This window comes from Bactrocera tryoni, chromosome 4 (genome assembly GCF_016617805.1).
Source record: "Bactrocera tryoni isolate S06 chromosome 4, CSIRO_BtryS06_freeze2, whole genome shotgun sequence".
Taxonomy (NCBI): domain Eukaryota; kingdom Metazoa; phylum Arthropoda; class Insecta; order Diptera; family Tephritidae; genus Bactrocera; species Bactrocera tryoni.
The window spans coordinates 10,901,833-10,924,735 of NC_052502.1; the positions used below are offsets into that span (position 1 = coordinate 10,901,833).

Consider the following 22,903-nt stretch of genomic DNA (forward strand, 5'->3'; position numbering starts at 1 on the left):
GCATGTCACTGGCCAGTTACCAGTTGAAATGCTCTAACGAGTCATCGAAAATTGCACTCAATGGATGGACCATCTGAGACGTAGTTGCGGCCAACATCTGAAAGAGATTATCTATAAAAAAAATAAATGCGAAAGAATGTTCTATCTTTCAAGTAGGGAGCCTCGAAATGGATCACTTAATATTTTGGTGATCCCAAGTATAGCAAAAAAAACACAAATTTTATTGACCGGGTTTGATCTCTCATATTAGAAGGCATACGTAAAAGCTCTAATTAGTTCGTAGATGGTGGTTTTTCAGGGTGCAGCGATGTAACATTTCTTATATAGCATTGGATTTGAGATTTCTTTCTTCGCGCTTTCCACAGTTAGCTCAACAGGTATGAAAAATGATTCCGTAATTTGAACATGGTACTTTGAGCGTCGGTTATCAGCGTTCTTTCACATTTCAAGGGGTATTCTCCTGCAGTTTGTGGCAAGTATTTTAATGTTATCCGGAAAAGTATGTACATATTTTAAATATTTTTAATCCATTTTAGAGCACTGGTTTGTAAAATTTACGAAAAGCTCTCTGATAATTTTAGGTATGACCTTTACAAGGATTATTTTATGGTATTTAGAATTGTTCCTTATTCTTCTTTTATAATATGTATATATTATATGTATGAATTCAATTCTAGCGACTCTTTTTCAAATCTCATGCGAACGAATATCTCGCCATCTTTACTGGTTAGTCTGAGATCAAATCAATACTATTGTTATGGTGGCCAGTAAAGAAATACGCGGTACGCCGCATGGAAAGCATTCAAAAAGATTAGTGTATAGGCATTAATGGAGAAGAACAACATCAAGTCAGATAGTAAACGTCATTTTTAATTTACTGTCAACAGACATATGTAAGCATGGAAGTAACTGACAGCGAAGTCAGCTCTTAGATTCAAGTTCTTCTTATTAGTCGCCTGTTATAAGGAGCATTTTAAGGTACTTAAGAAGTTGCCATTTCTACCGAATTTCTGTAATCCTATAGAACTGAACTTATGTAAATTCGGTCACCAATAATGCCTTTTCTTCCAGAGAAGCTTGGGAAAAGCGTACAAGGGGGACTTGTAGGCAGGGATAAGCATCTATACGGATGGTTCTTAATTAGATAATTGAGTGGGAGGTGGTGTCTTTCCAGCAATATCAGCTTTCCATCTACCAGACAAATACAGTGTCTTTCAAGCAGAAATTACAGCAAATAAAGTAAGCCTTCATGTTTAGACAAAGAGTGTGCTGACAAGGTAGGATTTTCTAAAAGAACCTAAGAGTTTCACCAAAGGAATTTCATCATGAACCTGCAATGGGCTCCAGGTGATATTATTGGTAACTGTGAAGCAGATATACTAGCCAGAATTGGCCCTAACCTTCACTTTGACCCCGGAAAAGTCGAAATCATTTGCCTCACAATGTATGTATTCTTACGATTTTGAACCGTGGAGTTAAAAAAATATGAATTTATTTCAGAAATTAAATTACAAAAAATTCACAAAGCCTTTGCTTCCAATTACGTGTGGAACTAGTTCTTTAAAATCGCTGCATTCATTGAAAAAATGAAATTTGTTGGCAAATTGTAAGTAATAGCAAAAAGCGTGATCGAGTTTAAGTTTAATTCCATTTTAATAGAAGACTTTTAAAACGTTACAATCTGTTGAATTTTATTTTCCATAATTGGTTTTTTTTTGTTTTTGTTTGTTTTGTGCTTTTTGGAGAATTTTTTAATTGAAAACGGCACGTTTTTCGGCATAATCGTAAAGACCAATACACAAATGCCAATATTTACCGCAATAACGGCAGCCTTGTGTAAGCTTAGAGTAAACACATGTCAGTATGTAATCGCCAAGCTCATGTATTTTAAACAAATTGCATGGAAGCCTTTAGTTTTTTGTTTGCATAAACCCATTAGGGTTGTTCTTGTGTTTGCATAAACGCAGAACCGCTGTTCTAAATTACATTGATATTATTTTTTTATTGCATTTGTGAATTTTCTGAAATTTATATAATAGGATTTTAGGAAATGATTCAAATAATCGTAATATAAATAAAATATGTATGTGTCAATACTTCAGCGGAGAAAAAGGGGATAAAACGAACCGTCAGCTGGTATAAATCAAAAAAATTGGTGCAATTGATATATGTAAATTGATTGAGTAAAAATTAATCTATATATTATGTAAGTAAATGTTATATATATAACATAAATGTCATATCTGCTTTTTATTCGTTTCACTTTCACAAACTCGCGTAAATAAAATATTTGAAGTTGAACTTTTTTTGTGCTTAGAGATATACAAGGTGCATTCCAAAGTAAACAGAACTTTAAACAAAAAAAAAACAGAACAAATGGATTTCTCGGCGAAATCAATTTATTTTATTCAAAATAGTCTCCTTCTGCTTCATTACAGCTTTTTGCACGGTCCAAAAGAATGTCGAACGAGTGTTTTAGCTCGTTGGCCGGTATGGCAAGCCTTTTGAATGACCTCTACGTCTGCATAACGCCTTCCTTTCACGGACAAATTCATTTTTCCGAAAAGGAAGAAGTCGCACGGTGCCATATCAGGTGAATACGGGGAGTGGTTAATGGTTAAAATGTGATTTTTGGTCAAATAATAGTCCTTCGAATGTTAGATGCTGAGCAAGTTTTGGTCGTCAGTCAATTTGTGTGAAACAAACCGTGCACACATCTTTCGTAAGCCCAAATGTTCAGTCAAAATGCGATAAATCGAAAGTTTGGAGATGTTCAATTCCATTTCCATGAATTTCAATGATGATTTCGGCTGATTTTTGATTATTTCACGCACAGTTTCGATGGAATTTCCGGTGATCACGTATTTTGATTGGCCCACATATTGATCGTCATTTATGTCCTCTCGACCACTTTGAAAACGTTGAAGCCACTCGTGCGCTCTGCTACTGGATAGGCAATCATCGCCATAAACTTGTTTCATCACTTGAAACGTCTCAGTAGAAGTTTTAAAACAAAATTTAATGTTGGCTCTTTGTTCGAAGCTCATTTTCGCAAAGATAACACAAACATACTGACACTTAAAATGCAATAACTTCACTTCCAATCAATGAAATGGCATGAAATTCTCACAGGCAAAAGATTCAAAAAGTCCTGTATACTTCGGAACGCACCTTGTAGATTGAGTATTTTTTATCAAAGACACTCCGTAATACTCAATAAGTTTTTGCTTATTTTTCCAAATTAATAAAGTCTTGTTGCTATTGCGCAACAAAACTCAATTTTCCCGAGTGTTCTTTTGTGACTCGGTTACAAAATGATTTGCTCTTGTTAGATTTGTTTTGTTTGGTCAAAAGTTTGAAAATACTATTGTTGACAAAAAATAGTAGGATTTCTAATTTAAATTTCACGCAAAAAGCTATTCGTCGATATGTTTTTTTTTTTGGTTGGTAAGACTATCAGTGATAGCTGTGTCAAATTTCACATCAAAAGAATCATTAGTGTTAAGTAGTTAAGTAAGGCATGTCTTTCTGCTGTAAATATGGTGCATTCGACGATTCTTACAATGAGCGAAATTCTTCAACAAAGAAGTTCCATTAAATTGTATGTATGAAATCAAATTTCTGGTGGCGAAAGTTTCGGCATATTGGAAAAGATCGTCGTTGATAATTGTTTGTTGCGAGCAAGTGCTTTTGATTGATAGAAATTATTGAAAAAGGATCGAGAACGCGTTGACGACGAACCATGTTTAGGACGGTCATCGGCAACAACTGATGATCAATACGTTAATAAAATAAAGGGATTGGTACATGAGATTCGACGAATCGGATCAGTCAAAATCATTTCGAAAGATCGTTTGAGGCTAAGAAAAGTGAAAGTGCGATTGGTTTCAAAATAACTGAATTTTTTTGTAAACAGCTTCGCGTTAACGTCTGTTAGTGCCTTGCGACTACCAGGATGTCATGAAAAGGTTAATTACTGGCGCTGAGTTTTGGATCTATGCTTACGACCCGGAAATAGACGATCAATCAGCCGAGTATCGTGGCAAAGCTGAGCCGAAGCCGAAAAAACCACTTCAAAGCAGGTCAAAAATCAAAATTATGTTAGCAGTTTTCTTCGATTATCGAGGTGCGGTGCACACCGAATTCCTTCCGAGCGACCAAACTGTCAATAAGGAATAGTGTTTGATTCTTGAAAGAAATTATTGATCGGCAGTGTTTTTTAGCTCAATTTTGAAATTCAATACTTAACCAATCAGCTAGTCATCTCCCCTAACAACAGTATTTGAAAAAAATGTCTAAAAAATCTGTATAATTACGCGCATAAGCACTTATTAAGGGTATTATGGATTACTAATAAAAAAGAAAGAAAAAAAAACATTTTAATGATATTAAAAGCTTAGTCGAAATTTACATTTACCACCTGGGAAAATAAGGGTTGAAACAGCAATTGAAGTATTTCAAATAAAATATCTGCGAATATTAAAAAAATTTCACTTTAAAACGTGATAGGCTATTAAAATGAAATTATTTAGAACTAAAACTACATTAAAAAATGTATGTTAAAAAATATATAAATTTGCATTTCTTGAATTTTTTTTTTTTAAGTATACTTCATTAAAAGTTATTAAGGTTTCAGCGATGCTTCATTTACAAAGAAATAATGTTTATATTGCCTGCAATATAAATTTTTATTTATGTTTTAGAGCATCTAACGGTTTTTTGTAATGTGTTCATAATTAAAAACAGTTATTTATTCATTCATATGTATGTAAATACATCTATTTTACCATATTCCAATATATTTGTCGAAATTATTATTATTTTTAAATAAAGCCGCAAGAAGCAATACAAATGTCTCGATAAATATGAAAAAAATAATTTTTTCCTTAAAGCACATCTATATTCGACTTTCCTCTAGAATTTTTTTTGCTTAGAAATACCTATGCAATATCAATGAGTAATAAATTTTATCAAGTAATCAACATTACAATAAGTAATAACATAATAACAACAAATAACATAAAATATCATTGCTTAAAGTTAAAGAAAGCTTTATATGGCCTTAAGCAATCCGGTCGCCAATGGAATATGAAATTAGATTCCATATTGAAGCAGATAGGATTCAAACAGTGTGAGTGTGAACCGTGCGTATACGTTATGCACAGGGGCAAGCAGTTGAATATTATAGCCGTTTATGTTGATGACTTACTGATTGCCAGCTCGGATTACAGTCACTTAAAACTTATAAAGAATATGATATCAAATAAAGTTGAAGTTGTGGACAAGGGTCAAGTCCAGCACTTTTTAAGCATGGAGGTTGAGAGAGATGGTGAAACTGGAGCTATTGCCATTAGTCAGAAGGGACATATTAAAAGGTTATTGCGCAAGTACCAAATGGAAAATTGTCGACCGATCGCCATCCCTTTAGATCCATGACACCAAGTTGTGTGTAATGACCAGAATTGTAAAAAAGCAGATCAGGTGCAGTATCAATCACTCATTGGGTCACTTATGTATCTGCTGTGTGCACGCGACCTGATATCTTGCACTCGGTTTGTAAGCTAGCACAGTGTAACAATGATCCACATGTAGAACACTTATCAGCAGCAAAGCGCATTTTAAGGTTTTCATGCACCACCCAAGATATGCAACTGAGGTACAACAAAACCGGTAAACCAATTGAGTGTTTGTGGATTCCGACTGGGGTGGCGACACGGGTGATCGGAAATCGTATACTGGGTATGCAGTTATGTTAGCCGGAGGAGTGTTTTCATACGAATGTAAAAAGCAGACGACGGTAGCACTTAACAGCACAGAAGCCGAATACATGGCGCTATGAAAAATTTACTAAAATGTTGAACTTGAGTTAAATATATTTACTTGTAATGCTCAAATATGTTCGTTGAGGTGGCGTGTTGAAATGCAACCCTTTAGCAACTTACATTTTTGAGTAACCCTGATTTTTAGTTTTGTAAGAAACCCAAAAACCAGAACATTCTTTCACTTGCATTTTAACTTTTGAATAAACTACATCTTTTTGTCTTTTTGAGTTGAACATTCCATAGCGTTTTTTTTTGGATTCGTACAGTGCAAAAAGTAAGATATCCAACATAACATAAAATACAAACAAAAATCAAATTATATTTGAATGGCGCTTGAAAATGGTTTGTGAAAAAGTCATTTCCACTAGTTTAATACATGCGTAGATATATTTAAAATGTGAGTTTACAGAAAACCTATTAATATACTTTGAAATCTGAATTTGTACTTTCAATAGCTAGGAGTATCCTTTGTAATTGGAAAATCGAAATTTTGTAGAAAAAGTGAACTCTCTTCATCTTTCAATTATAGTTCTGTCACCTGAGTAAATATTCGTTGAAACAAACGAATTCGAAATTAACTAAATCCAATCCACAAATGTATATATTGTGTTAAGGCATTTTTCCAAAAGCATTTTTCCAAAATGTGCAAGACACTTTTTATAGATTTTATTTTTGGAATATTTCGATGTCCTTGATGTCCTTATCAAGGGTTGTTGAGAAAAAAATTAATAAATATTGACAATAATATATAAAACTTGTAAACACTGTGTTTGTCACACATTCCAAATTCCCCAAACTCAGCGTGGCAAAAATTATGTAAGTAATATTTGTAGGTACCAAACACGGCAATTTATAACGTATAAAAGCTTTGAAGAAAAATTAAATAATCTTAAAGCTCGCCGGGAAAGCTTTTGTGAACGTTTGCCAAAAGTGTCTGGGAAACCATAAATCAGAAAGTTACAAAGACTTAATAAATGGATTTATTATGTCATATAGTTAAAAGCTTTTCGTCATCAAAAGGCAGGTCTCTCATCCGAGGCTGTCCATAAATTTTCATTGGTACTGTTACGTGGCGGGTCCCAAACACAGCGCACAACCCTGTGGAGGTGATGTTTCGCCTTCTCACTTTAGCTCGCCTTCAAACGAATGCTCTTAGGCTATCCAGAGGATACCGGAAGTCGCCAATAAAGAAGAAGTAAAAAGCTTTTGGGTGTTATACATATGTCCTGGAAAATACGTATGCTGGACCATCCAATTCAAATTCAAATTTCTGTCAGGCTGAGTGTTTGGTGGGATTGGAGAGGAATCATCCATTATAAGCTGCTTCAGCCTAGTCATACGATTTATTCTACATTTTACTGTCAACAACTGATGAGATTGAAGCAAGCAATCGAAAAAGACGGCCAGCACTGATCAACAGAAAGGGCTTCGTCTTCCATCAGGCTAACGCTAGATCACACACATCTTTGATGATTCGGCAGAAACTGGGAAAGCTTGGCTGAGAAGTATTGATGCATCCATCATATACCCCTGACCTTGCACCATCGGACTACCATTTGTTTCGGTTAATGCAGAACTCTTTTAATGAAATAAAGTTGGCTTCAAGATAAGTCAGTGAAAATTACTTATCGCAGTTTTTCGCCGAAAAACCAGAAAAGTTTTATACTGATGGAATAATGTCTCTAGCGACCAAAATGGTACATACCTGGTTCGTTAAAGTTCATTAAAAATATAAAAAAAATAAGTTGAAGTTTGATTAGAAATACGAAAAGACTTTTTCGACTACTCTACGAGTATATGTTCAATTAGAGACTCACTTAAATTCTTTAAAGTTTTGTGATATATATATCGTGATCAGGGCATATTAAGTTTGCCACGAATTCTGTTATACCCAAAATGATTCATTGACTATATATACTGCGTTATATACATGATAAACATGATGAGTTGAGTCGATTGAGACTTTTTTATTTGAGACATATCTTCACGAAATTTGGCATGAATTACTGTCGGAGGGCAACAATACTCCGAAGTAACAAAATTGAAGTTTTTTTGGTTTTTTTTATTTTTTACATTTTTTTTTTCAAATATATTGTTGCATTCTGAGGTAAAAATGTAATGGATAAAAATAGACAGTATGCTTCCATTTCCCAGCAGTTCTCACCACTTTAATGCCTCTCTTCCTTATTCTTAGCTGAAGCAAGCTGGGTTATTCAATGTACATTAACCCGCCTCAACTTCATGTATTTAAATACAGCGAGTTGTTTACGAACGTATTGATTTACCGACATAATAATTGATTAGACTCACAAATTTGCCACAAAAGCCATATCAAATTATGCCAAAATTGCCGTCGCTCTATTTATAGACGAAATGCTTTGTGAATTAAGTCGCACCTGGGATTAGACCCACCAAAGCATTAGGCTGCAGCACACAGGCTAAAATTACCGTTATTACGTATATTAACTACCTTTGCCGAGGGCGATTGAAATAGCTGTAATACACCGCTCCTTCGTTCCCACTTAATGTCAAATCAATCAAAATGTCTGTTTAATAATCAGACCGTCAATCAGTGCTTCTCATGCGACACTTACTCCAAACATATTGAATATAGGCGAATTTATGTAATAATGTACATATAACAATATTAACCGCAGAACCACTAAATTATAAATATATACACAGATTTATGCCAAACATGTCAAAATTGCATTAAAAGTTGGGTTGCGATTTAGATGATATGTATAGTATACTTTTACATACGAGTATCGTCACCTAAAAGCAAAATAACATAATTTTTTAGAAGTTTGCCGGAGAAGGTAAAACGTTATAATAGAAACCACTCATATCGAAAAAATTGAGCTTTGGTTATGAAATGGTTATATACTGGTTATGTATTGGTTATAAACTGGTTATATCTGAGAGCGCCAGCTGAAATTTTTTGCTGCATATATATGTATGTAATATGATGTCGTAAATCGTAAACAATAGAAAACTCAATTTCGTTCTTTTTGATGATACGTTGTTTTGCATTTTAGGTGATGATTTAGATTATACTGCCTTGTTTATATCAAGTTGCAGGTTTTGACGTAAGCGCCATAAGTATATTGAGTAATGCATTTTTAATGATAATTCAGTGTGACCTTAGACAATGAAGGGTCTAGCTTAATTATGGTTTCCTTGAGGGACAGCTCTAAAAACAGGCAGAGAGATGAAAGAGAATGTTTCTTATACAAATTATAAAATATAGTAGATCCACATGTTGTCAATACTATCATTTTTGTTATTTCTTGATTTTTTTTAATTTTTTTGATAGTATTAAATCTTCCTTGTGATGAAATAAAAATATTCTTTGAAATTTAAAAAAAAAACTCCAGTAAAATCTTATATAAGTATTTTATAAAAACTGTCAAGGTTTTTTTTTGTTTTTTCAATATACCAAACAGAAGAGAAATTTATCGCATGCGACAAAATTACTGCAACGTCTATGAAATCACAAAAATGTCGCATGCGATAACATTGTTATTCCTTCGAAATTGTGCACCACCTGCAAATATATACATATATACTTATGTACAAATGTATTGCTGAGTAAACTTCTGAGAAAACTTTCTCCAATTCTTACAGTATCATATATTTTACCACGAATAATCATGTTATTGAACTTGATAACATAGTAACATAGCGCACAATGGATTCTATGGAAAAAATAATTTCTCGGTAGGCCTAAGATGTATATATATACATATGTATATATCGTTACCTAGAATGCAAAATAACGTAACATCACTTTTCATAAGTTTACAGGCGAAGAAATAACGATATAATAGAACCCTCCAATATTGAAACCAAATTTGAGTTTTGGGTGCAAAATGGTTATATATTGGTTATCAAATTGTGAAACATAATTTGAGTTTCACTAATAAAATGATTATATATTGGTTACCATATAGTAAAACATAATTTGAGTTTCGGTTATAAAATGGTTATATATTGGTTATCAAACACTCATATTGATACAAAATTTAAGTTTTGGGTATAAAATGGTTATATACTGGCCATATCGGACAGCGGAAGCTGAACATTTTATGCTACATATTTGTAATATGATGTAGTGAATCGTAAGCAGTAAATCAATTTCGATTTTTTTGATGTTATGTTGTTTTATATTTTATGTGACGATATGTAGCTTAATAGCAGTGGCCTATTGACATTTCTTCTTAATTTTCTCATTATTGTGGCATTTAGGCATACATATAAGGTACATACATGAAACTGTTTGGTTAAGGAGTTAGTCAAGCAGATTTTGAAGAATTTCAATAAAAATTAAATTTAATAAAGCAGTGAGAATAATATTTAAAGGTGCGTTCCAAAGTAAACAGGACTTAAAAAAAACAGAACAAATGTTTTTTTCGGCAAAATCAATTTATTTTATTCAAAATAGTCTCCTTCTGTTTCAATACAGCTATTTGCATGGTGCAAAAGCATGTCGAACGAGTGTTTTAGCTCGTTGGGCGGTAGTATGCCGGTGCAAGCCTTTTTAAATGGCCTCTACGTCTGCATAACGTTTTCCTTTCATAGGCAAATGCATTTTTTCGAAAAGGAAGAAGTCGCACGGTGCCATATCAGGTGAATACGGGCAGTGGTTAATGGCTAAAATGTGATTTTTGGTCAAATAATCGTCCTTCGAATGTTAGATTCTGAGCAATTTTTTTTCGTCAGTCAATTAGTGCGGAACAAACCGTGCACACAGCTTTCGTAAGCCCAAATGTTCGGTCAAAATGCGATAAATCGAAGGTTTGGAGATGTTCAATTCCATTTCCATGAATTTCAATGATAATTTCGGCTGATTTTTGATGAATTCACGCACAGTTACGATGGAATTTCCAGTGATCACGGATTTTGATTGGCCCACATGTGGATCATCATTTATGTCCTCACGACCACTTTGAAAACGTTGAAACCACTTGTGCACTCTGCTACTGGATAGGTAATCATCGCCATAAACGTGAATTGAAACGGTTTACCAATTTTAAAACAAAATTTAATGTTGGCTCTTTGTTCGAAGCTCTTTTTGGCACCGATAACACAAACATACTGACACTTAAAACGCAATAACTTCACTTCTAATCAATGAAATATCATTCTCACTGGGCAATCGATATAAATAGCAGATTCTAAGCACTAGTCGACATATAGGTGGCGCCACCAGGGGGCCCTTGATTCCTGTTTGTCCTGTTTACTTTGGAACGTACTTTGTACTACTAAACAAAATTTTTAATTAAATATTAAATATTAATATTTTATAAAAATATTAAATTTTAATTTTTTATTAAATATTTTTTAAAAATTTTGAATTTTTTTTGATGTTAATTAAAACCTTTTTCAAACACAAAAAATTACAAAAAATGTCAAATCGTTAAAAAAACTGTGAATGCCGCAAATTGCCGCCAAATCTACATACAGCTTGCATAAAAGCACGGTTTAAAATACGGTAACTGAAACTTCTACGTGAACTGGTTTGGGAATAGTGCACATCATCATTTAGCACGCATGCTGTATCCATAGCAATGTGCAAAATAATAACAAAAAAAAAACAAGAAAAAATCGGAAAATAAAAAACTCCTGCTTCCGCCAACAACATGCTTTCAAGCACACGCCGCTCTCGAAGCGTCGTCTTAAATACTTGGTTGCTTAAATTTTCCACCACAAATTACAAGGATTTTCACAGCTTCCGGCAATGGCACACAGGAGTGCTATCACGTTGCCTACGCTTGTTTTATTTGCCTGCTTCCCCCATACCAGCGCGGCAACACCGTATATGCCACACCACAGCTGTGCCACTCAGCCACCACTGCGTATGCGTAACGTACAATTAAATAAAAGCCCCAAAACCCAAATCAAATGCAATCAGGTGTGTTTAAGAGCACAAACACGCACACACACACACATATATGCGCATACATACGTATACATATGCATTTATTTATCTACAAACGTGTACGAATGTAAATGTGTTGCTGTGTGTGTGTGTATTTTACTTACCGTAGCATGGTTGGTTCGCTTCGCTGTATTGTTTTTGTTGTTCCTGCATTGATTGTTGTTGTAATTGACGGCACTGTGATTTCGATTTTTTCATCGCATTGTGCTGTTGCTGTTGCTGTTGCTGTTCACCCAAATCATCAACACTGCCGCTACAAGCGCTGCGCCCACGCACGCGAAACGATACATTGAATTGAAATCGACTCGTCGGCTTCTTTGCTGTTGTTGCTGGTGTAGTCAAAGTTGCGGCAGGATTTGGTACCAACGCGGTAGTTAAAGTTTCTAGCTCACTGCACAATTTGCCACCACTGCCGCTGCCGCCGCCGCCAACACTAATGCCACACAGGCCGCCACCGGCACCGCTGCCACCTGCCACAATCGGTGCGACACTGCCAAAAATCATGGCACGTTCATTCTGCATGCCCACATAGAGGGTGCGTGTTATTAGCATATAGGCGAAACTGAGTATCAGCAGTGGCAACACCAATAAAATCAGGTCCAAGAAGATGTTGTAGGAGCGCTCGTAAGCCACGCTGTCGGCGGGCCATTGTTCGCGGCATTTACGTAGACCTGCAAGTATTACAATAACAAAAAGTAGAAATACAGAAAAAATGTTAGCTTCGGCTGCACTAAAGTTATATACCCATTACAGGGGCATTTCTTATGGTATAGAGGGGTATAAAAAGATCTTGATTAGTCAATTTGTATGGCAGCTATATGATAAAGTGACCTGATATATGTTTTTGGATATTGTAGGGTTGTTTTGGTCAATCATCTATAACAAGTATCGTGAAAATATCTTGTCAAATAAAAATGTTTTCCATACAAGAACCTGATTTTGATGGTACAACATCTGGTGTGTTTAACGTGGGTACCTGCTGTCGAAAGCCTTACTTCACGGCGCTCAAAAGCACAGCGGATCAAATTAATGCGTTGATCAGCGCCCTGAGAATGCTAAGCATTTTCAGTACCACGTGTGGAATGGACACACTAACCACCTTGTTCGGGTTCGAGGCCCGTCTAAAACCTCTGCCGTGCTTTGGGTCCGGCACCTGGTTGCAATGCAACTTCACATTCAACTGACAAGGTCAGTTCTTCCCGCATTTGGGTTTTCACCACAACCACCACGATACTCCCCGAGGGGCCAGTCCGCATGAGCAGGTTGGAGTTACCTCCAAAGGCTCCTGCTCCCCGTGGTACCGGAATTAAGTCTCCGGTCAGACCTCGTAGCTGAAGCTACTACCAGTTGAGCTTCCATACAGTTCTGGACTGGTGGCCAGGATTTTAGTTGCCTCCTACAACAGGCATGCCTTACGACGGGTATATTCGGTTTCCCCCCCGAACCCAAAGGGGGTCCCCCCTACCCGCAGAGGGATGATGGTACAGTTTGTATGGCAGCTATTTGTTATAGTAGTCCGATCTCAAAAATATGTTTGTAAATTGTAGAGTTGCTTTGAATATAAATTTATGCCAAATTTCGTAAAGATGTCTTGCCAAACAAATAAGTTTTTGAAGGGTCAGTTTGTATGGCAGCTATATGCTATGATGATTCGTTCTAATCATTTTCTTCGGATATTCTATCGAAAAAAGCTAAAGAAAATAATCCATGTCAAATTTCGGGAAGATATCTTGTAAAACAAAAAAGTTTTTCTCACTAAAACTGAACGATGTTTGTATGGCATCTATATGCTATAGAGTTCCGATATCGGCGTTTCTGACAAATAAGCAGCTTATTGACTAGAAAAGAACATGTGCAAAATTTCAGATCGATATCTCAAAAGCTGAAGAGCTAATTCGCGTATATACAGACAGACGAACTCGACTAAGTCGACTCAGTTCGTCACGCTGTTCATTTATATAGTAGTATATTGGGTAGTCGAAAAAGTCTTTTCGTGCTCTAATCAAATTTCAACTTATTTTTTTTATTTATAATGAACTTTAATGAACCAAATATGTACCATTTTGGTCGCACACTGTTGGTAATTTTTCGCTAAAAATATTATTCCATTAGTGTAAAGTTTTTCTGGTTTCTCCGGCGGCAAGTAATTTTCACAGGCTTTTCTTGAAGTCAACTTTACTCCATTAAGGTAGTTCTGCATTGATCGAAACAAATGGTAGTCTGATGGTGCAAGGTCAGGGCTAAATGGTGGATGCATCGAAACTTTCCTGCCAAGCTCTCCCAGTGTTTGCAGCGTCATCAAAAATGTGTGCCGTCTAGCGTTGTCCTGATGGAAGACGAAGCCCTTTCTGTTGATCAGTGCTGGCCGTTTTTTTCGATTGCTTGCTTCAATCTCATCAGTTGTTGAGAATAAAATGTGCAATCAATAGTTCGACTAGGCTGGAGCAGCTCATAATGGATGATTCCATTCTAATCTCAACAAACACTCAGCATAACCTTTCAAGGCGTCAATCCTGGCGACCATTTCTTGATCTTCACCAAGCTTGAGCCATGATCTTTTTTGCACATTATTAGCGTGTTTAATCCACTTTTCATCTCCTCTTACCATTCGCTTCAGAAATGGTTCGACTTCTTTCGTTTCAGCAAAGAATCGCCATGCGAGCTTCGTTTTGCAGCCAGCCTTTTTTAAAAGGTTCTAAACTGTTTGATGAAGAATGTTAAGTTCCTTAGCGACGTCATGGCTTATGTGACGGTCCTGTTCAATATTTTTCCTAATTTCATCGACTTTTTTAGCGATAGGTTGACCAGAGCGAGAAGCATCTTTCACATCGAAATTTTAAAGAACAAAAGTGAGCGAATCATTGTTATGCAACACAATCTGTTACACCTTCGTCTCCGTAAATTTCACAGTTTTCATTTGTGGCTTGCTTGACATTCTTCACTTTTTTATACAAAAATTTCAAAATATAGCGAATTTCTTCATTATTTTCACTCATTTTGAGCAGTTGTAACTTTTTTTCAACTTTTTGGTTAAATTAAGCTTAAAATCTCACCTTTCCAACAGTATATGGTATAATGCACTGTGAATGGTAGCACTGGTATAGAACGAAAATACGAAAATACTTTTTCGACTACCCTATATATACACTTTATTTGGGATCCGAAATTTCCTGCTGAGTGTTATAAGCTTCGTGGCAAACTGTATATACCCTACTGAAGCTATAACATTCACTCTCTGCATATCAAAATCCATAAGATATTCAGCGAGTGAAAATAAATTTAAGTAAACGCAACGCATAAATAAATTGACGACAAAATACTTCGAATATCAAAGTTATTCTGCTTTATTATTGTGTTATTTGCGCTCTATTGGCATTTAAGATGTGCGTCAGCAATGTAAGCATAACAAATGCTTGATATGTGCTTGATATCCAACAGTGGGGTATGGAAAGCAGGGCAAGCCGCCATTGTTCGCAAACAGCCGGCTCAGTCGCTTGGCATTTTTATCGCTAAATTTTCTTTAGTCACTTAAATAGCGATATTATGAAATGGCAAAATACGTGTAAAATCATAAAATCGCATTTAAAAGCCGACGGCAGCGCGACTTCTCATCTCCCTACATAAAATATGGTATAATAACAAGAAGTTACTCATACGCCATGGTGGGCGCGCACAAACAGCAAGCATTTGAGCACGCGTTTTTGTAGGAAAATAACATTGTTTACGCGCACAGCTCTTTTCACTGCCACTCTTCTTTATATTCTCGCCCTCAGTGTTCTCCGTACTTACTCCTTCGCTATATATATAAATTTAGAATTATGTAATAAGCATTTACATACCCTGGCTGGTCGGCATCAATTGGCTAAATATCGCTATGGGCGTCATGCAAATAAGGCTGCATACCCAAATGGAGCCGATAATGCGATAGGCATGATTGAGCGTTTGCCATGCGCGCGATCTAAGCGGATGACAGATGGCATAATAGCGTTCGCAGGATATGGCGACGAGCGTCCACGAGGAGACAGCCACGGAAATCGCTAAAAATAAAGAGAGAAACATAAAATCTTTTATGAAATGTAGGAATTAATGAAGCAATGATTTTGAATTTAATTAGAGACATACATATTTACAGGCTGTTATAAACATAAATATGGAAGGCAATCATGATAAGCGCTGTTTGTATTTGAGCAGACTGTTAGCATGCTCTTTTACGTCTATATAAATATAAATATGTATGTATGTGTGTATATATATACGTGTGCGTGTGAAGAGGTTTATTATTTCGCAAAAGGACTGCAGCGGCGCGTTTGTGTTAATAAACGATTAATAAAGATAAGCGTCATTATCTGGTATAAAGCGTGGATGGCTTTTATGGTTTCATTTTTGGCTTGTTGTTTTAGATTTTGGTTTTGCTACTTATTAGCGGATTAGGTCCATTTCCACTAATTATGGCTTGCTCAGTAGCTTTTGGTAGAATCTTCTTCTTCTTTATTGGCGTAGACACGCTTACGCGGTTATAGCCGAGTTTACAACAGCATGCCTGTCGTTCTTCCTTTACGCTGTTTGACGCCAATTAGAGTTTCCAAGTGTAGCTGTGGCGGGTCTCAAGTCCAGTGCACAACCTTTGAAAGCGATTTCGGTGCAATTAAACCTGACAAAATATTTGTTCAGTGTTTAGCTTTATTTTTTCATGAATTAATTTTTTGAAAACTTGAAATATATTTAATTATAAAAAAATGTCTTTTTTGCAATTTTTAATTAAATATTGGGTAGTCGAAAAAGTCTTTTCGTATTGCAAATTGTCTACCATTTTGGTCGACCACTTTTTGCCATTTTTCTGCTAGAGACATTATTCCATCTCTATTGAGAAAATATGAAAAGACTTTGTCGACTACTAATACTTGGAATAGGGTCCCGAATTAATTCTGCAACCACCGTATTCCCCAGATCCTGTTAAATTTGCCAACACATACGCCAAGGCAGTTGTTATTAATGTCAACGCTCACACAGATCGCATTAATATCGATGTTATTGTTGCGCAATCTGCTGCCTCTGATGATAACTTTGGTGATTATGTTAATCCGAACTCTTCGACTTCATCTCTAATGATACTTTGAAATCAACAGTGATCACTAGGAACAAAAAAATCTCCATCTGCTTCAACCGTTGTCGGTCTTAATACCAATTGTGACTTCGATGTTATCATATCCAAAAAATGGACTCATTTGCCTGCCTTTAAGATCTCTATCACTAAGGAAGATATTATATCTTTGGACCTTAAACATGCTAATGTTAATGGATAACATCTATCATGTTGTAAACTAATTAAAAAGGATACTAATGTTAATAATCTTAAGAATGTAAATTTTAACTTAGGTGTGTGTCCCAATTTTTTTAATGCCGTTTCGTTTTTACTTCAGTATGGCTTTCTGGCATCAAGTTGGGCCCGCTGCGAACTAGTTGATAGTCAGTCATAATTAGTCATAGTTGGTCATAATTTTGCTCGTCCGTTTTCTGTATTCCTAATCTCATTTAAGTCATAGTCTGTAAGAATTTTTGTTCATAGACTTAAGTAACTAACTAAATAAGCAAAACTCTTCGTCAATCTATTAGGTAATGCACTTTTAGAAGCTTTTGGGGACAAATAATTTTTCAAAAGAGATCCATCCATTTTGGATCACTCTTACGATCTAACTTAACCTAACATAGACCTATTTTGAGTACTCTATATTGACTAAACCTCTTGAATAAAAACAAATACTTTAAAGTGAAACCAGAGACAGACTCCTTAACATACATTTATTGTCTGGTGTAAAATTTTTTTTTTAACAGATTTTAAAATCTTTATAAAATAATGAACACATGGTGACCTGCTCTATAAAGTTTCATTTTCTTCACTCTAGAGAATAAAACTTAAATTTCCTCAAAATTGCTTGCAATGCATTTAAAGCCAAAACAGTATTGTAATTTCCAGGTATTTGCCATTATATTAGACATATAGAGAAATAATTACTTAACCAACGAAAATACAAATGTTTTTAGTCCTAATTTATTAGAATATTACTTTCACGTACTTTATGTACTAAACATAATTCCGATTAATAGGCTCAAATTTACTATTGAACATAAATTTATTGCATTGCAGAGCTAATTTGCTACTTTTGCTTCTGAGCCTGAGTTAAGTTGCTTATGTAACTATTTGCTCGAATATTATTTGTGTGTACGCCTACGCTTATGAATTCAAATTCCAAATGTACTTAAATAATTAAAGCCAAATAAACCACTTAAAATTAACAGCCTAAACTAATTTACACCGACTCAAGTGTGGCATCAAATATTAACACAGAACTCGCTCAACAACACCCGAAGTTGTTTGCACACATTCCGCTGGCAAAATTATTAGGAATTTTCCACTAAATTAACACGATTGCCTAGCACTTGATTATATGACGTTATAGTCGCATATGCGAGTATATGACTACAGCTATATACATATGTAGGTGCCTACACATGATTGCGTTTTGCTGTAATCGCCACGTCGAACAACGAACTGTAACAGGAGTGCTGGCGGAGGAGTCTATAGCAATGGTTCTGAAGAGGGGTTTAATAGATTCTTATGGGTCAAATAACCGAGAACTAGGCTATGAAATATGCTCCAATAAGTATTTCAAATTGAAGTAGAGTGTAATGCTTGTATTTCAGCGCAATTTTTGGAACCTTTTGTGGGTAGAAGGGCAAGAAAATGAGTATGAGTTTTAATTCAAAAATAATTTTTAATAATTCTTTATATTTAAGTACATGTATACCTGTATTTTAAAGCTTATATATTTTACCTTATATATGTACAGTACATGATAACTGAACCCGCTCAAATTTCCCCTAACGCATCCAAGAGTAAATTATTTTGCTGACACTGCCACTATAGTATGCACTGCATTTTAGTTTTGTAATAACGCACAGCCAGCAAATGCCACATTCACCAGCATAACAATTTTCCACTCAAAATTCTCCATTTGCATAGAAATGGTTATGTATACCTATATAAATACCGAAATGCTTAGATGCACTGTTAAGCCATGCAGCTCAGACTGGAGGGGAGTTGCTGTATGCAGCACAATACATATATATGCAGTACATGTGTATATATACATATGCATAGTAGTTGTTTAGAGTAATAAATGCTTTACAAATGTTTGCTGCGTATGACACTTGTCTCGGGTTATTAAGTACGATGATATGAATAAGAGAATGTGGTATAGGTTTTGAAATTATTCTAGTACTTCTACGCAATATTAACGAGATTTTGCACTTGAAATATAATAATTTGATTTAAAATGAAAATTTGCATGAAAGTTATTAACTATTATTTTGTATGGGTTGTCACTTCGAATCACCAGCCATTAAGACAATCTAGTTTTCTTTGATAGATTTAGCTTCATTTTTTTATGAATCAATTTCTTGAAAATTTATAAAATATTTCATGATAAAAAATTTAGTTATTTGCAGTTTCTAATTAAATAGTGGGAATCGTGCTTCGAATCCACATTTCCACATTCACTGTATTCTCCAAATCTGTCAGAATAGTCGCTGGGGCAGGAAATACCCTTCGATCTCAAACGTTTGCTGAGAACCAACTTTGAAGCCAAGGACAAGTTGTACTAAAAAACTGATATCGCAAAGCTGAAGGGTCGCTATAATCAGTGCATCACACTTGAAGGGAACTATGTTGAATAAAGAGAACGAATTTTGCAAAAAAAAAATACTTTACAGTGGTTGGTCGGGGACTTTTCAATTGGCCCGTTATGAATCAAGTTATAATCTAATCACTATTAAATTAAAAAAAAATCGAAAACATTTTTCTATATCCAATCAGCTGTCATGCCAAAAAGTCGAAGTCGGTATGTATCGCCTCCCAATCCTGTGTTTCTGACCAATTATATTTTGTGCATTGAAAAGCTCATATAATATGAGCTTAAACTACTGTCGAGAACATAATTTAAAGTACTTTGGAGAGTGAGAGCAAACGTCGTTCTCACTGTTCAACGGTTTTCATTGCTTACATACAGACCTGTAGAATCTGAATTTACTAGACTTTTGTCAGCATAAAATTAATTCAATAACTGCCACGCAGACAGGTTCATAAGATCCTTATATATGAATAACTGAGTTACGAGAGGACCTTAAGAAAATTTTAAAATAGTAAAATTGAAATTGACATAAATAATTTTCAGAAAAAAATACGTTTATTAAAAAGAATAAAGAAATATATATATATGTCAAGAAAAGCTGGCGCAAATCGAACTATGCAGCATGTTAGTCCATAAGGACATACATGGTCTTACGGGTTTCAAAAATCAATTTTTTTTAATATCTTATTAAATTTTACAACACCTCTAGAATATTGCCCGAAATTTTCAAGTTGATCCGAGCAATAATTTGGGAGATACAGCCTTGAGAACTTGTGCGCTCCAGGTTAGCTAGGCTAAGTGCGCCGTCTTTAAACGCGTTTTTTATCGAAACAGTGTTTTTGAGAACTACTCAACCGATCAACCGAAATTTTACACAGGTCTTTGAGATATCATTCTTAAAGACTTAGACGAAGGAGTTTTTTTCGATTACCACTATAAAAGTTCTCTGCTGATGCAGTGATAATGCCCTTCATCATAGCTGAAGCCAAAAAGAAAACATTATCTTTACAAAATAATGTTCATAAAATGATCATTGTATTGTCTTTGATATTTCGGGATTTCTTTAGTAACTCTAGGGTTACAATCTGGCAACTCGCAACTTTATCGTAAAATTTTACATTTTTGATATTAAAATCACTCAGAAGTTTTTAGCATATCAGCGTTGTTTGTATTGTTAGCAGTGACTTAAAATATTCATCTCAGCCAAAAAAATGGAAATAAATCGCGAACAATTTCGGGATATAACTTTTACAACTTTAGACGTAGATTAACTTAGCAACAGTGCATCGCTAAACCCTATTTCATTTTTGACGATGAAGCTTTATTAAAGATCAGTGTTTACTTATGGCATAGGGAATTCAATCGAGATCGTAGATCACTACAAAACGAAATTTGTGAAGGTCGTCCAAAACCAGTTTTTTTCCAGAAACTATTAATGCCGTGTGCAAACTGATATGGAAAGATCGTCATGTGACCCATTGTGAGATTAAGACAACAATATGCTTAAAGGGACCGGCATATGTTCAATATTGCATGCACATTTGGCTGCATTTGTATGGATGCTAGAAAAGCATTCAAAGACAGTGGAGAGATTGTTGAAGGCATGCCTCGTTCTGGACGATCTTCGAACTGATGAAAATATTAAAAAAGCACAAGATATAGTGTTTTAAATTCGTCAGGTAATTGTTAGAGAAATGACAAGAGAGCTTCATATTCGAATTATTTGATTTTGAAATGCGTTTTAGTTCAACACGACTCGATTAAGACGATTTTTTTTTAAATCAGTATCGTAAACAGGTCTCTTTGGACTAATGCCATTCCCACATTCATGGAGAGCATTATAACTGATGATGAATAACATGCAAGCAAGAATCAGAATGGAGGGGAAAAAACGAGCCGAAATCGAAAAAACCACGCCAAAGCAGATCAAAAATCGATAAGATGCTTATTCTTTTTTCCATATTCGTAGTTTGGTGAATCATGAATTTATTCTGGAAGGACGGTCAGTAGGGATCGTCTTGAGGCATTTGCGTGAGAACATCCGTCGTAAATTGCCACGGAATTGTGGAAAAATTATTCATGTATTTTCCAAGGCGATAATGCTCCATCGCATCGATCCACAATTGTGACCTAATTTAAAGCCCAAAACGCAATGATCAACCACTGCATTCAGCACATCTGGCTCCGTGTGATTTTTTCTTATTTCCTAAACTGAAATTGTTCCTCCGTGGAACCCGTTTTCAGTCGATCGAAGAGATGAAGGGGGGGTAGGGGTTTTCACTTTCGAAAAATCGATTTTTTTTGTCTTATCTTATTGTTTAACATTTCAAGAATATGTCCTTAAAATTTTAAGTAGATAGAAGTAATATTCTTAGAGTTATCGTCTTATTAGTCTCCTGGCCTTTGACGCTCTAACTCTAACTCTAACAGCTGAGGGTGGTCGGGATAGAAGTGCAGCTTCAGACGCGTTTTCTCAAAACTATTTTTTCAAAGTACGTGTTCACTGTCATTTAAAAACTACTCGATCGAATCATTTCAAACTTTGAACACATTTTTAACATATAAAATACCGCCCATCAGCGTTTATTAAATATTTTTTTTTTATTAAGGGTGTCTTCCACCCACAAAATGGCGGAATTTTTAGTGGAAAATAACTGTTTACACTTTAGATGGCCGCCAAAAATTTTTGAATGCAAAAAAAATTATCAGAGAACGTTGGGGGGAAGATTTAATTATAGGTAGGAGTGCAGCCCTATCGGGCTCAATTAGCACTTGATGTGCCATTTTGATAAAAAAAAAATAACTAATAATAAGTAATTTTTCTTTATTTTTTATTTTCAGATAACTTCCGGCCGAGTTATACTGAACACCGAAATTTCTTTTTTTCTCAAGACGTTCTGGGGAAAGCAAAATTTCTGCATGAAAAAATTACCTTGCATTGTCAAAAGTGTGCTCTATAATGTATAAAGGGTCCGAATAAAATTACTCAATCCAGATTTGAGAAATAAATTCACAAAAAGAGTCTTTTTTTTACCTTGAAAACCCTAACCCTGAAACAAAATTCGCTGAAGGACTTGAAGGTCATCCCGAAAAGTGCTTATGAAAGGTTTTCTTCTGTTGGGGATTACTTTGAAGGCAACAAAATAAATATTGATGAAAAAAAATGTTTGTAATATAAATTGTTAATGCTGCAATATAACCAATTACAATTCCAGCTACAAAAAGTTGGTCTTGGTTATACACATATGTATATGTATATCGTATTTATACTTGCTTCTTTTTTAATTACTTAAGGTGTTCAAATAAAATAACATTGTAAATAGATAATCACCACAAAAGAAGAAAATTATTTTTATTTATTTTTTAATTATTTCTAAGCTTTCTTCTGACTGCCGTTAAAAACAATACCAAACAAAGACTTTGTTGACATTTGAAAGCAATTGTATTCATGA

The 22,903-nt window shown here is 35.0% G+C and overlaps 1 protein-coding gene across 2 annotated transcripts in view; it reads right to left on the bottom strand.

Moving 5' to 3' along the window:
* The window catches only part of LOC120775638 (gastrin/cholecystokinin type B receptor-like), a 127,902-nt gene that overhangs the window by 26,467 nt on the left and 78,532 nt on the right, over positions 1–22,903 (bottom strand). For both annotated transcript variants that reach the window (XM_040105891.1, XM_040105892.1), the window contains exons 2-3: positions 15,603–15,800; positions 11,868–12,434 (exon numbers count right to left, since the gene is read on the bottom strand). In XM_040105891.1, the coding sequence (XP_039961825.1) occupies positions 11,868–12,434; positions 15,603–15,800 (765 nt within the window). The remainder of the gene's footprint in view (positions 1–11,867; positions 12,435–15,602; positions 15,801–22,903) is intronic.